Source organism: Schistocerca nitens, chromosome 3 (assembly GCF_023898315.1).
Source record: "Schistocerca nitens isolate TAMUIC-IGC-003100 chromosome 3, iqSchNite1.1, whole genome shotgun sequence".
Taxonomy (NCBI): domain Eukaryota; kingdom Metazoa; phylum Arthropoda; class Insecta; order Orthoptera; family Acrididae; genus Schistocerca; species Schistocerca nitens.
In genome coordinates, this window is record NC_064616.1 from 861,166,519 (window position 1) to 861,185,344 (window position 18,826).

At 45.6% G+C, this 18,826-nt stretch overlaps 1 protein-coding gene across 1 annotated transcript in view; it reads right to left on the minus strand.

The window, feature by feature from the left end:
• LOC126249791 (nose resistant to fluoxetine protein 6-like) overlaps positions 1–18,826 on the minus strand; it is a 341,698-nt gene that overhangs the window by 75,701 nt on the left and 247,171 nt on the right. Inside the window, exons 4-5 of the mRNA XM_049951478.1 lie at positions 13,069–13,163; positions 4,561–4,659 (exon numbers count right to left, since the gene is read on the minus strand). Of these exons, the coding sequence (XP_049807435.1) occupies positions 4,561–4,659; positions 13,069–13,163 (194 nt within the window). The remainder of the gene's footprint in view (positions 1–4,560; positions 4,660–13,068; positions 13,164–18,826) is intronic.

An 18,826-nucleotide genomic window follows, 5' to 3' on the forward strand; every position in this document is an offset into this window, starting at 1 on the left:
CGTCATCAGCCCCAGGATTCGATTCGGTTTATGTAAGAGCCGAATGCCACCGCACAGGCGTGCGTTAGCGACCTCGGCTAAAGAGGCCGGTAATACATTTTCAGTAAGCTGGAGCAACAGCACACATCACACATCCAATCTTGGCGCTAGATCGTGAGGTTTTCTGTGAGGACAGGACAATCAGCAAAGGTAGTAACATATCCTGGCTTCATAGATCGTCTGATATACCTCCCTGTGCTTTTCACCTGTGTGGAAAGTTGAAGAACCAGGTGCGCTGAAACAGCTTCCACATATGCTGGAAGAGCTGCAGCATAACATTGATAACGATGTTCCTGTCATCCCTTAGACAGAGCCGCTGTGTCTGTCACAGTGTGAAAAATCGCGCACGGCGCTGCATTAAAGTCATCGGTTACCATTTTCAACTTCTTCTGTGGAGAACAATTCTTCTGGTCATTAACTGTATTTGAACATTATGAAGTACCTCGAAGAAAACGATTTATTGACATACAGTCAGCACGGATTCAGAAAATATCGTTATTGTGAAACACAACTAGCTCTTTATACTCATGAAGTAATAAGTGCTACCGACAGGGGATGTCAAATTGATTCCATATTTTTAGATTTCCAGAAGGCTTTCGACACCGTTCCTCACAAGCGTCTTCTAACCAAACTGCGTGCCTACGGAGTATCGCCTCATTGTGCGGCTAGATTCGTGATTTCCTGTCAGAAAGGTCACAGTTCGTAGTAGTAGATGGAAAGTCATCGAGTAAAACAGAAGTAATATCCGGCGTTCCCCAAGGAAGTGTTATAGGCCCTCTGTTGTTCCTGATCTACATTAACGACATAGGAGACAATCTGAATAGCCGTCTTAGATTGTTTGCAGATGATGCTGTCATTTACCGTCTTGTAAAGTCATAAGATGATCAAAACGACTTGCAAAATGATTTCGATAAGATATCTGTATGGTGCGAAAAGTGGCAGTTGACCCTGAATAAAGAAAAGTGTGAAGTTATTCACATGAGTACTAAAAGAAATCAGCTAAATTTCGCGGGCCGGGTGGCCGACCGGTTCTAGGCGCTACAGTCTGGAACCGCGAGACCGCTACGGTCTCAGTTTCGAATCCTGCCTAGGCATGGATGTGTGTGATGTCCTTAGGTTAGTTAGGTTTAAGTAGTTCTAAGTTCTAGGGGGACTGATGACCTTAGAAGTTAAGTCCCATAGTGCTCAGAGCCATCCAAACCATTTTTAACCTAAATTGGAACGACCACATAGATAATATTGTGGGTAGAGCAAACCAAAGACTGCGATTCATTGGCAGAACACTTAGAAGGTGCAACAGGTCTACCAAAGAGACTGCTTGCACTACGCTTGTGCGCCCTATTCTGGAGTATTACTGTGCGTTGTGGGATCAGCAACAGGTGGGACTGACGGATGACATCGAAAAAGTACAAAGGGTAGCTCGTTTTGTATTATGGCGAAATAGGGGAGATAGTGTCACAGACATGATCCGTGAATTGGAGTGGCAATCATTAAAACAAAGGTGTTTTTCGTTGCGACGGGATCTTCTCATGAAATTTCAATCACCAGTTATCTCCTCAGATTGCGGAAACATTCTGTTGGCACCCACCTACATAGGGAGAAATGATCATCACGATAAAATAAGAGAAATCAGGGCTCGCACAGAAAAATTTAAGTGCTCGTTTCTCCCGCGTGCCGTTCGAGAGTGGAAAGGTAGAGAGACAACATGAAGGTGGTTCATTGAACCCTCTGCCAGGCACTTTATTGTGAATAGCAGAGTAATCACGTAGATGTAGACGTAGATCTAGATGTAACTGTGATAAGTAACTTCGTGTCAGGCCTATAAAAGTGTCACACTAATAAATACTGAATGATTCGGAAGGTTGCACGCAAATTGAAGAGTCGAAATGCAAATACTTTGGGATAGGAACTTTTTGGCTTGGAAGTAACCCTGAGCTAATGAAAGCTTTGGATTGCCAGGAACAACAAGGACAACCAGTTCACACTCGTCTTAAATTCAGTAGCGTACTGTTTCGTGTAGTATGGTTTGACGCAGTACCTACAAACTTTTCCGTACAAGTACGTGGCGCATTCAGAGCCATATATCTCAGCGGCTGGTTTGGAAAGAGATATCCAGTTGCACGGCCACCTCGCTCACATGGTTTGACACCCCTTGATTTTTTTCTGGTGGCACATCAGAAGCCTCACGTACATGACACCGATTTCCGACGAAGAAACACTTCCCGTCAGGATAATTGCAGCGCCTAATGAGATTCGTGCGCTGCATGGTGTACGCGGTATAGTGTACCAGTACTTTCTACGAAGATGTTATGCATCTATCGATTGTGGTGGTCGTCAATTTGAACACATTCTGTAATGTAGTACATTGTTCAGTAAATAGTACATTGACATGGTGAACTTAAGGTGTTTGTTGTTCCACAGCTTTCACTGGCTTAGGATTACTTATCAGACCATACGTTCCTGTTCCAAAGCTGTTGTACACTCTAAGTCACGAAAAAAATGAAGCACTACGAAGGAATTATCCGCATAGGGCTGAAATCGGCAGATCTTATGTACGCGTAGAGACAAACTAATTATTACAATGCCAGAAAAATCGGATAAGTTATTCCGGAGAAAGAGATTCACAAGCTGAGCAAGTCAGTAAAACATAGGTCCACCTGTGGACCTTATGCAAGCTTTGCATTGATTGACAGAGTTCCTGGACGTCCTCCTGAGAGATATCGTACCAAATTCTGCCCAACTGGCGCGGTAGGTCGTCAAAATCCCGAGATGGTTGGAAAGCCTTACTCATGATGCTCCAAACGTTCTCAGATCCGGCAACCTTGCTGGCGAAGGTAGGGTTTGGAAAGCACGAAGACAAGCAGTAGGAATTTCCGCCGTGTGCGGGCGGGCATTATCTTGCTGAAAAGTAAGCCTAGAATGGCTTGCCATGAACGCAACAAAACGGAGCATAGCATATCGTCGACATACTGGTGTGCTGTAAGGGTGCCAAGGAAAACAAACAAAGAGGTCCTACTATGAAAAGAAGTGGCAACCCAGACCATCACAACTAGTTGTCGGGTTGCATGGCGTGCGGCAGTCAGGTTTGTGTCCCACCGCTGTCTGGAGTGTCTCCAGACACGTCTTCAGCCTGGAATCTTATTGAATCGCGTAGAATTGTCTTCAGTGATGACTCCCGCTTCGAAGAGATCTCTCGATGACCAGAAAAGACGTGTCTGGAGTCGCCCCGGGCAGCTGTGTGATACCAACCCGACTGAGGCCCGTCATACGGCCGGACGACCAGGAGTGAGGATCTAGAGTGTCACTTCATTTCATAGCAGGACTCCTTTGTCTGCGATTCGCGGCATCCTTAAAGCACTGCGGTACGTAAACGATATTCTAGGTACCATTTTTGTTGCCGTTTATCGTAAGCCATCCTGGGCTTACATTTTTGCAAGATAATGCCCGCCTGCGCAATTCAGGGGTTTCTATTGCTTGTATTCGTGCTCGCCAAACCCTACCTTGGCGAGCAAGGTAACTGTACCCCTCCCCAACTGAGAAAGTTTGGAGCATTACAGGCAGGGCTCTCCAATCATCTCGGAGCTTTGACGATATAACGTGACAATTTGACACTATATCCCGCAGGAGGACGTCCACAACTCTGTCAATGAATGCCAAGCCGAATAACTTCTTGCGTAAGGTCCAGAGGTGGACCGACACTCTGTTGACTTACTCAATTTGTGAAGCTCTTTTGGAAATTTGTGGTAAGGTCTTATGGTACCAAACTGCTGAAATTCATCGGTCCCTAGGCTTACACACTACTTAATCTAACTTAAACTGACTTACGCTAAGGACAACACACACACACTCATGCCCGAGGGAGGACTCGAACCTCTGACGGGGGGACCCGCGCGGACCATGACATGGCCCCCTAGGCCGCTCGGCTACCTCGCGCGACCTTGTGAAGCTCTATCTACTGAATAAATCATCCAATTTTTCTGAAACTGTAATCATTAGTTTGTCTGTAAATCTACATCTCCCGATTTACGTTCCATTCGGATAACTCATTCGACCTCCTGTGGGAATCTCAGAGTAGCGAACACGGAGTCAATGGACAGGGGCTGCCGATAGATGAAGCTCGGTGAGAATGTGGATCGGCCGTGAGGCGTGCAGAGATAGTCCGCGCAGTTGGGATAACGCTGTGTCCCGGATTGCGCAGTGGTGAACGCATCTGCTAGTAAACAGAAAATTTCCAGGTCCTTATCCAGGTCCCGTACTTATTTTCACTCGTCGCTGCTGATCTCGCGTAATGCTCCCCCCTGCAGCTGACAGCAGTGATCGCCATCAATTTACGTACTTGTAATAATTCTAACTCGTGTTGAATTTGGATGGATACAGCAGATGAAAGCGGTTTCAGCTTCAAATGAATTTAAATAGTTAATCTGAATTGCGTCGCTTTATGTACATAAAAACAGAAATGTTTCATTCATTCCGTAGGAAATTTAACAACATGCATTTACTCAGAAGGAATTCCGTGCTTACCTTGCCTTGTGTTCATCTCTTTTTTAACCGGCGGCTCTTTAGCTTCAGGTGGTCCACTCGCCGTGTAGCTCAGATGGTTTCCATTACACTCTATCACCTCTGCGAACAAAAGAGCTGTTTATTACATTTGTATTTAAAAGTGCAGCGCTATGAAATAATTCTTAGTAATAACTTCCACATCAGTGAGCTCGTCTCTGGAATTTCACCTTAAAATAAGAGAACTGTTGTAAGCGGAAGACAGTATCCACATGAAATGAAATTTGTGTTGCAGGATGAAGATATCGACGACACGAAATAATTTCAATACTTACTGTACAATGCATCGACAACCTGCTATTCATTGTGAATAGAGTTAGCTAATCCGATTCAGTTTTACGGAGTTGATTAATTACTTTTCCGATCAAATATAGATATGGCTTTCAGTCGTATCTACTTATCAAGAGCAGAGAACTTTTATGAAGCATTCACTCTCAATTGTCACGTTTGGAAGTTGAACGAGAATAAACAAAAGCATGTCCAATAACCCGCCAGGGTAGCCGAGAGCGCTAATGCGCTGCTTCCTGGACTCGGGGAGGCGTGCCGGCCCCGGGTCGAATCCGCCCGGTGGGTTAACGAAGAGGGCCGGTATGCCGGCCAGCCTGGATGTGGTTTTTAGGCGGTTTTCCACATCCCGCTAGGTGAATACCAGACTGGTCCCCACGTTCGGCCTCAGTTACACGGCTCACAGACATTCCGTCCTGGGGGGTTCGGGGAGGCATCAGGAAGGGCATCCGGCCACCCTCTGCCATTAACACTGCCAAATCCGTCATAACAAAGCCGACCCCGCGTTGGAGCGGGACAAAGGCCCGAGAAAGAAAGAAAAGCAAAAGTATGTCCAATCCGAGCACTATACCTGATGCATTTCGGACGTACGCTTGAAGGCAGACTAGAAATATTTGAGGGTCAGCAATTATCTTAAAGAAGAGCCACATTATCAACAAGAGCTGTGGATTAAAAAAGAAATTACACTTTCTGAGACTTTCATCACCAAAATAAGCAATTACATATTGAACGAATGTTTCTGAACTCGAGCTCTTGAGAAGATCCACAGTTTGTGACTTCCAGTTCAAGGTCTGATGAATAAGAACGGTCATGAATTTTAAGCATTCAGTATCACGTATTTCCTTTCCATTGTGCGTTGTTGATGTTTATGGCGATACATCTTATATTTTGCAGGACTGAATAAACGGTGTTTCTTTTTTTGTAAATAGAGTGATGGAATATTTTTAAACCACAAACCGATAATTTTTGTAAATGTTCCATTTATCTTTCTTTCTGCTGTTGTATCTATATTGCATTTGATTATGATGCTTGCATCATCCGAAAAGAACATTTCAGAAGATCAAAACAAACTGCAAAACGATGTAGAAAAAATGTCTGAATGGCGCGAAAACTGGCAGTTGACCCTAAATAACGAAAAGTGTGAGGTCATCCAGATGAGTGCGAAAAGGAACTCGTTAAACTTCGGTTACACGATGAATCAGTCTAATCTAAAAGCCGTATATTCAACTAAATACCTAGGTATTACAATTACGAACAACTTAAATTGGAAAGAATACATAGAAAATGTTGTGGGGAATGCTAACCAAAGACTGCGTTTTATTGGCAGAACACTTAGAAAATAGTCTCGCGGTTCTAGGCGCGCAGTCCGGAACCGTGCGACTGCTACGGTCGCAGGTTCGAATCCTGCCTCGGGCATGGCTGTGTGTGATGTCCTTAGGTTAGTTAGGTTTAAGTAGTTCTAAGTTCTAGGGGACTGATGACCACAGCAGTTGAGTCCCATAGTGCTCAGAGCCACTTATAAAATATAACAGACTTACTAAGGAGACTGCCTACACTACGCTTGTCTGTCAAAAATGGTTCAAATGGCTCTGAGCACTATGGGACTCAACTGCTGAGGTCATTAGTCCCCTAGAACTTAGAACTACTTAAACCTAACTAACCTAAAGACATCACAAACATCCATGCCCGAGGCAGGATTCGAACCTGCGACCGTAGTGGTCTTGCGGTTCCAGACTGCAGCGCCTTTAACCGCACGGCCACTTCGGCCGGCGCTTGTCTGTCCTCTTTTAGAATACTGCTGCGCGGTGTGGGATCCTTACCAGGTAGGACTGACGGAGTACATCGAAAAAGTTCAAAGAAAGGCAGCCCGTTTGGTATTATTGCGAAATATGGGAGAGAGAGTGTCACAGATATGATACAGGATTTGGGCTGGAAACCATTAAAAGAAAGGCGGTTTTCGTTGCGACGGAATCTTCTCACGAAATTCCAATCATCAGCTTTCACCTCCGAATCCGAAAATATTTTGTTGACAGCGACCTACATAGGGCGGAACGATCACCACGATAAAAGAAGAGAAATCAGAGCTCGTACGGAAAGATATAGGTGTTTATTCTTTCCGCGCGCTATACGAGATTGGGGAATAATAGAGAATTGTGAAGGAGGTTCGATGAACCCTCTGCCAGGCACTTAAATGTGATTTGCAGAGTATCCATGTAGATGTGGATGCGAGCCTATTTCATTCTTTTTCGGAATTCTTTGAGGCGAAAAGTTTCACACGTTGTTAAACACATGGCTGAGTAACTCGAATCACAGCCCCTGACGCTGCCAATGTGCCACAAAAGAGCGTCAGTAGCAATTCTACGCCCGTCCATTTTCGTGAACAAAGTGTTTGGTTTTCGAGCCAAATAAAGCAGACAACTTGCCGGTGGAGAGCGCAGAGAGCACAAAATTACATTAACCAGCTAGTTCCGTGTGTTGCCAGCGCTGTGTCTCGTGACTCGGGATATCCCATCTGCGTGCTCGTAGACGTTAGTTGCTAGTCCCCTGCGCCGACGGCTTAATAATCTGTCATCGTAATGTGTCCGCTCTGTTTGACTGTCGCGGGCCATAACGGGCAAGTAAGCGTTCTGCAGCTGAGAAGCCCAGAGATGAACTGCCTTCTCTCTGGAAAAAGGTTATGGCCTTAACAAACCGAATTCGCCACACAGATACGGCTGTCAATTAAGTATCGAACTGAAAAAGACAGAACCTGCAACGGAGATTGTCTAGCAGTAAGTGTATCCAGATTCATTTGTCGTGAAATCATAAAATATTTTCACCGTTCGCCGCTGTTCTACTTGCAGCTGAAAATTTGAGGTGGCTGTAAATTCTAAAGGCTTGTCTGAAAGTAAAATGATATACTGGGTAAACCGGAACTCCGCCGACAAAATTTCGAAGGTTTTGCAGGAGTATTTTCTGCATATTTCGGTTTGATGGACCCTTTCTCCGGTGGCTCGTCACAAAGTAATTTCATTTCGTTTGATTTCTTACCTCAGTTTATCTTTACATCTGCACATCAGTGCAAATGTCGACATTATGTCCTGTCTGGAAACAAACTTGTTCCATTCATTCACGGTACTTGCAGTTGATAACAGTAATGCTCAATTTGCGCTTCACCCTCTCCTTGCATTTAGCACTGGTTGCTTTTGTCTCGGGAATGCTTTTCCGGCACTTTTAGATATACGTTAAGTGATACACAGCAGAACGGATACGTTTACTGATTAAGAGCTGGCCAATGTGTAAGTCACATATGTGTTCACTGAATGAAAAGGCAGAGGGGAAAGACGATCTGTTTAACTGTTCCCGCAGAGACGGCATCCACATCATAGCCTGCGTGCTTTGTATGAGGGTTTTTGCAATTCTCTGTGTTCTGTATGGTACTTTTTGGTCACCTCACAGTACAGACTTTCTCACTGTTGTGGAGATAAGAGATCTGTCTAAAAAGTATCCGACCTTTGATTTTCACGCACAAAATAGAGACGATAGCGCGGCACCACTGTACAGAGTAAAGGAAGAGATCTTTATGTGCATGCGTGAATTTTGTCCCCACCTTCCAGGGCGTCAGTCGCTACCTGACGGTCGCTGAGTGAGGTGCTACACAACGTGTTCGTCGGATTACTGATTCTCTCAAGATGACTGAACGTGTTGCGCAAAGATACTGCATAAAATTTTCTCAAAGCGAAACAATTCATAAGATTCAGCAGGTGTTTGGAGAAGATGCGATGGGTGTAACACAAATTAAGGGAGTGGTTCAACCGACCAAAAATGGTCGCGTTTTGGCAGGCCCCAAACTGCTCGGAGTGCAGCTGTTGTTTTGAGGGTGCAAAATTTGGTGATGGCAGATCGTCGTTTGACCGTGCAGGAGATTGCCCAAGAGGTTGGAGTGAGTAAAGATTCTGCACATGCAATTTTGCGTGATGATTTGAACATGCACTGAGTGGCTGCGAAATTCGTGCCCAAGTTGTTGTCGAAGGAACAAAAAGACCACCGTTTTGATGTTGGACAGGATCTTCTGGACACCACCAACACTGATCCTGGGTTTCTGAACACCTTGATAACTGGAGATGAGTTACGGGTGTAAGGGTACGATCCAGAAACAAAAAGACAGTCGTCGCAATGGAAGCATCCCGAGTCTTCAAGGCCATAGAAAGTGCGGCGGGTGCGAAGCAAAATCAAGGTGATGCTGACTGTCTTCTTTGATGTCCCTGGAATTGTGCATCACGAATGCGCACCAGAAGAACAAACAGTGACAAAGGAGTACTATCAAGATGTTCTCCGGCGACTCCGTGACGCAGTTCGGCGCAAAAGTCAGACATGTGGATGGCGAAAAACTGGCAACTGCATCACGACAACGCCCCCGCACATTCATCCCACTTGATCCAAACTTTCTTGGCCAAGCATGGAATCACTGCCGTTCGCCAACCTCCTTACTCTCCAGAAATGGCTCCTTGCTACTTCTGGTTGTTTCCAAAATTAAAGACGCCACTGAAAGGATCCAGTTTGAGAGTAGAAAAAAATGGTTCTGAGCACTATGGGACTTAACATCTATGGTCATCAGTCCCATATAACTTAGAACTACTTAAACCTAACTAACCTAAGGACAACACACAAGACCCAGTCATCACGAGGCAGAGAAAATCCCTGACCCCGCCGGGAATCGAATCCGGGAACCCGGTTTGAGAGTAAGGACGAGATAATGTGGAACACAACGACGGAGCTGAACACCATTCCAAAAGAAGACTTCTAGAGGTGTTTACAGCAGTTGAAGGATCGGTGGGCTAAGTGTGTGCAAGCGCAATGGGCCTACTTTGAAGGCCCAGCCCCGTCAGGTATTCGAAATATTTTTTTTCTGGCCAGAGGTCAGATACTTATTAGACAGGCCTCGTATTTTCACGAGGTACGAGGGTATTTAAAAAGTAAGTTACACATTATTACGGCAAAGTGCAGCAGATAAATGACGCTATGTTTTAACATAATAATCAAGTCTCTGTAACCAACGGTCGGAACGTTCTACTATTCGTTGAATTCCTCAATGACAGTGCCGCGGTTGGCTGGACATTCTGGTCTGTCGTCGATGTCGATGGCTTTCGTTCCCCATCAGCATCATCCACGTCTGTGTGGCCTTCATCCAGGTGCTGGTTCCACTTTCTAAGGCTGCACGCGACATTGTGTTTTGTGCATATACAGCCAGAATTTCACGGTGAATCTGCATCCGACTTAGACTTTTTGCCCACAGAAACTGTATTGTCCCGCGTACTTCAGCTTTGGAGCATGTTTCCAGTTGCTGCGTCATTTGACTCGCAAACTCTGATGCGCCTGTTAGCCATACAGCACCATAACTGTGTCTGCAGGAAAGTCAGAATATCTACTTTTATGAAAATGTGCCACTGTCGTGGTGCAGCGACCTTGCTGGGGTACTACACTCCTGGAAATTGAAATAAGAACACCGTGAATTCATTGTCCCAGGAAGGGGAAACTTTATTGACACATTCCTGGGGTCAGATACATCACATGATCACACTGACAGAACCACAGGCACATAGACACAGGCAACAGTGCATGCACAATGTCGGCACTAGTACAGTGTATATCCACCTTTCGCAGCAATGCAGGCTGCTATTCTCCCATGGAGACGATCGTAGAGATGCTGGATGTAGTCCCGTGGAACGGCTTGCCATGCCATTTCCACCTGGCGCCTCAGTTGGACCAGCGTTCGTGCTGGACGTGCAGACCGCGTGAGACGACGCTTCATCCAGTCCCAAACATGCTCAATGGGGGACAGATCCGGAGATCTTGCTGGCCAGGGTAGTTGACTTACACCTTCTAGAGCACGTTGGGTGGCACGGGATACATGCGGACGTGCATTGTCCTGTTGGAACAGCAAGTTCCCTTGCCGGTCTAGGAATGGTAGAACGATGGGTTCGATGACGGTTTGGATGTACCGTGCACTATTCAGTGTCCCCTCGACGATCACCAGTGGTGTACGGCCAGTGTAGGAGATCGCTCCCCACACCATGATGCCGGGTGTTGGCCCTGTGTGCCTCGGTCGTATGCAGTCCTGATTGTGGCGCTCACCTGCACGGCGCCAAACACGCATACGACCATCATTGGCACCAAGGCAGAAGCGACTCTCATCGCTGAAGACGACACGTCTCCATTCGTCCCTCCATTCACGCCTGTCGCGACACCACTGGAGGCGGGCTGCACGATGTTGGGGCGTGAGCGGAAGACGGCCTAACGGTGTGCGGGACCGTAGCCCAGCTTCATGGAGACGGTTGCGAATGGTCCTCGCCGATACCCCAGGAGCAACAGTGTCCCTAATTTGCTGGGAAGTGGCGGTGCGGTCCCCTACGGCACTGCGTAGGATCCTACGGTCTTGGGGTGCATCCGTGCGTCGCTGCGGTCCGGTCCCAGGTCGACGGGCACGTGCACCTTCCGCCGACCACTGGCGACAACATCGATGTACTGTGGAGACCTCACGCCCCACGTGTTGAGCAATTCGGCGGTACGTCCACCCGGCCTCCCGCATGCCCACTATACGCCCTCGCTCAAAGTCCGTCAACTGCACATACGGTTCACGTCCACGCTGTCGCGGCATGCTACCAGTGTTAAAAGCCTGCCATGGAGCTCCGTATGCCACAGCAAACTGGCTGACACTGACGGCGGCGGTGCACAAATGCTGCGCAGCTAGCGCCATTCGACGGCCAACACCGCGGTTCCTGGTGTGTCCGCTGTGCTGTGCGTGTGATCATTGCTTGTACAGCCCTCTCGCAGTGTCCGGAGCAAGTATGGTGGGTCTGACACACCGGTGTCAATGTGTTCTTTTTTCCATTTCCAGGAGTGTATATGTGTAACTTACTTTTTGATGTCACCTCCTAATTGAAATAACAAACCGAATAAATAGTAATGACATTACTGTTCTGTAACAAGCCACTGGTCTCCTAATACCAAAATACTAAGAAAATATCCCTGAGCAACCTCCGAAATTTTATCGGTGGAGCTTGGGTTCCCCTTCACGCTAATCTCTCGGTCAAATACACTCTATTTATAAACGTGTGGTGTCCGTTCTTTCGGACATGTCCGAAGGAATAGAAGCCATTCTTCATTCCGCAGCCACACATGTACATGAAAAACTGAAATAAAATTTTGACATCATCCGCAACTGAGCACTGAATGGAATTCAATGGAAAGAAATAAAAACCTGTGCCAAACCGGGAATCGAACCCGGATTGCCCGTTATACGCGAGGGGTCCCCTTGACCGCTTTTTTTTATTTTTTGGTTGATCTCATTTTGTTCGTCATTGTTCGTTGCATTTATTCGGGTGGACGTCCCATGACACCCGTTGAAGTTCATCGATGATCTATTGACTCAGTTTTTCTTTTTCTATTATTATTATTACAGAAGGCAACTATCCGGCTGACCGAACACGCTGAGGTACCATGCCGGCTGCCGCTTCGGCTATCTGAACACGCTTTCCGTTCGGCCCAAATTCCCAACTTCTTGCACACTAGTTACGTAGCGCCCATATCCACCATACTCATTGCTGGCCACATCACGCTGGATTCCCGCAAGAGTTCAGAAGAGAGAGTGAAACCGCACTGAAATGACCTTAATGGCCGTCAAGCCGTATTCCCGTATTTATATACCTTGCGGAAATCCAGCGTGATGCGACGAGCAATGAGTATGTTGGGAAGGGGCGCTGCGTAAGTAGTGTGCGACAAGTTAGAATTTGGGTCGGAAGGAAAGCGTGGTCTGATAACCGAAGCGGTTAAGGTGACCACTCGCGTAAAGCAGGAAATACGTGTTCGAATCCTGGCCCAGCACATACTTTTCCTTGTTGTCATTTAGTTCGTTTTAGTACCCAATTGCGCGCCATGTCAGAATTTATTGCATTTAATCATGTAAATACATTACAGTTAGTAAGTACCCAATCTAAAATGGTCTCCCAACATGTTCACTGAGTTATAAACACTATGTTCAACACATTTTCGTAAGAAATTGCCCTTTTTCCGCTACCCGTCTCCCTTCCACGAAACTAATATGACTTGCCCCAACTATATCCTGGATACATATCTAAATTCAAAGGATAGTAGTTGTGGCTACACTGCAGTGGCCCGTGGCAAACATGTAGGAAGATGTATACGCACCTGGTTCCCTGGAGCGCGCCCGCCGCCTCCTCTGCAGCATTAGGTCCACCACGGTACCAGTCGCAACCAGCACACCCATCGCACTCACCGCCACGCTGCAAAACAACACCCAACCTCAGCTGCACGTTGAAAATATGACATCGAACAGACAAGCACACAGGGTGTCCCAAATCTTCAGTCAAAATTACTTCAGTGGCAAACTCTTAGAACTGAGTACTGAAAAAGTTTGTTTTTCTCTATAGTCGCAGTTTATTTGTTTTACCTACTGGTTACCGGTTTCGGTACACAGCACCATCCTCAGGCCATCCCCTGGTACGCAGTCTCGTCACACTCGCTTCCCAAGTACATGTGTCAAATACCAGAATATACTTAAGTACACTGGTGTCCAAAAGTAAAGCAAGAAATGGAAATTTTGCAAGATTGCGTTTATTTTGACACAAAACAGTATAAAGATGTGATAGTAAAGAAGAAACAAAGTAAAGAACACAGAACTAAAACAAATGCAACATCCATGACATTAGAGAAAAATGTATTTCCTTTTTTTTTTTTCCTCAATTAAACGGATTTGCACACACATTCTGGCAACAGGTTAATGTGCTCAGTATAGGGTGTGGCCACCTCTAGCACTAACACAGGCCTGACAGCGACGGGACTTATTGTGAATGATGTCATCAATCTCCTGTTGAGGTAATAACACCTATTCTTCCTGCAGAACTTGTTTGCGCATCAATCGCTGACATAGTGCAGCTGAGGCGGAATAAGGGGAACCAGCCCGCATTCGCCGAGGCAGATGGAAAACCGCCTAAAAACCATCCACAGACTGGCCGACTCACCGAACCTCGACACAAGTACGCCGGGCGGATTCGTGCCGGTGACCAGGCGCTCCTCCCCACTCTGGAAAGCCGTGCGTTAGACTGCACGGCTAACCGGGTGGGCATACAAAGTGGTACTGGGAAACTTCTGATCAAATAGTATACTTTCCTTTTGGAAAAAACGAAATTTTGTCTATGGAGTGCGTGATTGATTCTTTTGTAATTTTTTTTATTTATAGACGCAATCACATGTTTATGACACAGTCATAACCGGTTTCGGCCATACAATGACTATCTTCAGATTCTAAAGGCGGCATACACTGAACACAGGTTCATGCGTTGTCAAACCGCATTACATACAAGCAACTCCTCCAGCTGGCATTCAGTATTGCAGTGGTTGTTGGTCGTAATGTTTTGGCTCGTCAGTAGAGCTGTGAAACTACCGCAGGCTTCTGTAGACTATCATAAGTAAGCACAGACTACGGTAATTTTCCTAGTAGCCTTGCTCAGTTAAGATAGGAACTGTGTTACCTGTACATTAGATGTGTTGCATACCTATCAGGTGTCACCTGATATCAATCGCTTTGTCTCCATATGCGACCAATGTCTTACTAGATTCCTGTAGAAACTCGAAACGATGACCCGTCTAGAAACTGAGTATGGGTATACAAAGGACTGCCTAACCTATCGAACCTGTTTGTTCTACATAGTTATCCTTCTGTTTGTTACTTAAGAAGCAGTATTTGCAGCAAAACTGAAATTGTGAATGTTTAATTCAGGTTTTATTCGAAAATCGTTGATTTGTAACGTGAAACAGAGGGATGTTGTAGTAAAAATAAAAAAAATTACAAATTTATAATATAGTGCTACAAAATGCAATTTCCTAAAACATGGTAAAATAAAAAACACGCAAATATATGAAACACCGCTTCAGTACTTCATCGAGCTTATACAAAATATGTTTCTGCTATTGATAAACAACTTTTGATTTATCAATAATAAGAGGAAATTCTTGTCTTTGGCCATGATGGAGAACGTTCTATTCAGCAAAGACAGCAATAAGTGTTTAGAATTTTTATGTTCCTGCATGTAAACTGTACCTGCACCAACAGTAATTGCTTTGGTTAAATGGAAGAGCAGAAGTTACACGATCAACTAATATTTGTACTTTTAAAATGCAATTTATATTTTTCAAGGATATAAAATACACAATGCTCTAACATTGAAAGACGTGCGGTTCTGATTATGTGCAAAACAAACAACAAACAAAGAGAAGTTGTCTGCTACCAGTTTCCCTCTTACACTTTCATCTCCGTTTCTTTCCCTGCTAAGCCTCCCAATTCTACCGACAATCCTACCATTTACTACGTCATTTATGTACTGTACCAAAACTACCGAACCGTGGTTTTGGTAGAGCGTACTTCTACTCACCAATGTATTTGTCACACAGATAAAATCGCTACCGCTCTGCGAATTCGTTCTCCACATTGCTGGTGAGATTTTATCTTAAATAAATGATAATTTATTGTAACCCTCAGCTGCCGACAGGTGTTGCTGATATACCTCGATGGGGACAGGTGAAAATGTGTGCCCCGACCGGGACTCGAACCCGGGATCTCCTGCTTACATGGCTCTGAGCACTATGGGACTTAACATCTATGGTCATCAGTCCCCTAGAACTTAGAACTACTTAAACCTAACTAACCTAAGGACATCACACAACACCCAGCCATCACGAGGCAGAGAAAATCCCTGACCCCGCTGGGAATCGAACCTGGGAACCCGGGCGTGGGAAGCGAGAACGTTACCGCACGACCACGAGATGCTTACATGGCAGACGCTCTATCCATCTTTTTTTCAGTTGGATGCGAACAGGGGACTACTAGCTTAGAACACAGGACGATGGCCATTTGTTTCTTTTTTTTTTTTTTTTAAGAGTGTTCAGTTATGAGTAGGTGGAGACAAGGCGGGCAGGGGTCGGAACCCGAGGCCTGACCGTGATGTCTCCCCCCTCCCGTCCCTGAATCACTCCCTCAAAGTAACTTTTTGATTTCTTCTTCTTTCGTTTCACCCTCTTTGGGGTACGCTGGATCAATCATTTCTTTGTGCGTTGTTCTTTTCTTAGGGCCCAGTATTTCTTCATTCTTTCTGATCTTCTTCTCCTCTCTTCTTCCGAGATGAAGGGTTTGGACTTTTGTGTGGATTTGTCTTGGAACCTTATGTTTTCATCTTTAGTAATTAATTTAGCAGTTCGATCAATAAGTGAATTTTCTGAAATCTTTAATTCCACTAGGTCTTTCTCAGCTTCTTTAAACCAGTTGGGCTTCGTTTTTCGGTTACGGAAGAAGTCAATGATTTGTTTAGTTAATCTGTTGGAATTAATTCTGAGAAGATGACCATAAAAATTTATTCTCCTTTTTCGCATAGAATCTGAAAGATTTTCAATTTTCTTATAGAGAGTTTCATTTTTGATGTATATAATCTTATTGTCTTGAATTTTTGGCCCAATGATTTTTCTTAAAATTTTTCTTTCCTTTAGCTCAAGTTTCTCCATTTGGCCTTTGAAATTCATGTTAAGTGTTTCTGCTGCATACAGTGCTTGTGGCTTAATCACTGTCTTTTAATGTTTAATTTTGGACCCCCAAGAAAGGGATTTTTTGTTGTATGTATTTTTTGTTAGTTGGAAAGCCAATTCAAGTTTATTTTTTCTGGATTCCATTGCTTTGCTTTCCCCAGCATTCCAGCTAATCCATTCTCCGAGATATTTGAATTCTTTTACTATTTCAATCTTCTGTTCTTGAACTTTGAGGTATTTACATGAGTGCTTGATGTTTGTCAATATCTTAGTTTTTTCAAAGGAGATGTGAAGGTCAATTTTAGCTGCTTGTCTCTTTAGTTCAAGGATTTGCTCCCGTGCTTCTTCCATTGTTTCAGCAAACAGGGCCATATCATCTGCAAAAGCAATGCAATTTACTTTAAGGTTCTTCTTTTTGCAACCCAGTCTTATACCACTCTTAATATTTGTGTTCCATTCTCTGACTACTTTTTGATTTATTTTTACTTTTTTTATTTTTTTTACCAGGAACAGGTAAATGAACAAAAGATCTTTATTGGTACAAACTGAAATACAACAGAAATGCCATCCTTTCGGCGAAAATAACACAAGACATTACACTCGCACGAGGCGAGCAATTTTTTTTTTATGAACAAGGTGTAGGAAAAGAAAGAATAATAATACTGATGTAAGCTAAGTGGTGTGAAGCAATATACAGTGGAGTGGGGGAAAAACCAGTGTGTTCTGGTATAGTGCATAAAAGAAAGGAGGCGCGTGTCCATGCGCCTACTCCACTGTGGGTTACAATATAGAAAGTAGCGCAGGGAGACTCAGATGTCAGCAGGGGGGGGGGGGGGGGAGTGCTGTCGGCGTTTGGCACCATCCAACTGAGGGGGGGGGGGGGGGCTGACGTAAAGATCGCATGTAGGTAATTGGCGAAGAAGGCGCGGTAGCGCTGTCGGTGTTCGACTTCATTGTGGGCGGTTTGTAGGTACTGCCAGAAATCAAGGCGCGATTTGTCGCCATCATTATACATGTAGGTGCTCGTCCATCCTTTGACCTATACAATCGCATTATTTTTGGTGGCAGGGAAATAAGTATCCTCAGGATGGATAACAGTCCATGGGTCAATCGAGTCCGGCGGAACGCGGAGGTAACAGGCAACGAACTGTCGGGCAAGTTTCCAGACGTCACTGGTGGCAGCACAAGTCAGTTGATGGACATCGTCATCCATGAGGTGGAAAATGGAACAAAGTGGAGAGTCCGTTAGTCCGATGGCGTGAAGACGTTGATTTGTGGCAAATTTTGCATTTGCGACTTGGTACCATGTTGCCCGGACGTTGGAGGGAAGAAAAGGCTGGTGGATATGACGCCAAACCGTGGGCCACCGCTTGGACGGATGTCTCAGTTCGATATTGTTGCTGGATATGGAACGAAGTAGTGGGGTGTAAAAATCTTTAGGCCGAGGAGAACGCGTGGTCGGTAAGTGTGTGTGAGCATAACTGAAGTCGACGATGAAATCAGAAATGTGCGTCAGATGATGCTTGATGTGTCCGACTGGTACTGGTGGTGTTATGGTCGCGGGCACAAGAATTTCCAGCAAGCTGCGCGTAAGGGAGGTGCCCCCGTGCCACTGCTTGTGCATGGTGGACATGTACAAAGACGCCGCTCGGAGTCGCACATTGACAAGGCCGAGGCCTCCCGCTCGCGGGGGAAGGGTGAGCGTGTCGTAGCGTACCGGCCGTAAGAAAGTATCCGAAGGCAGCCTGGAGGCTGCGTCCAATAGTTGATGGCAGCAAGAGAACCTGTGAGATGTGGACCATTCTGGACGCCACATGTTGATTTAGGTATTGGACACGTTGTAAAGAATCGAGTCGTCGGAGAGGATTTTGTTGCACCGTCGTGCGGATATTTTGGAGTGCACGCCGAAAATTGATGGCAGCGGAGCGGTGCACGGTGGAGGTGAAAATGATACCAAGGTATCGTTGTTTGTGTACACACGGGAGAGGTGCTAAGTCCTCGTGTGAGAGGACGCGTCCAATGGGCATCGCCGCGGATTTAGCCACATTCATTTTACTGCCCGCTGCAGTTCCGTACGTTGATAACAAATCAAGTACCGTGTGTGTTTCACTCCGTGAGCGGTTCAAGAGGAGGTCGTCCTCATACGCACGACATCGAAAACTGTGCTGTCGAAAAGTGAGACCAGAAAGGTGGCTCGTCAGACTCCCGATGAGTGGCTCCAGGTTTATGGCATAGAGTAGGGTCGAAAGTGGCCAGCCATGCCGTACGGAACGCCGGATCGCCACCGGTCCCGCCACACGGCCATTAACCTGAATCAGCGATTCAGCGGTGCCGTACAGGCGCCGCATGACGTCGATAAAGGCTGGTGGAA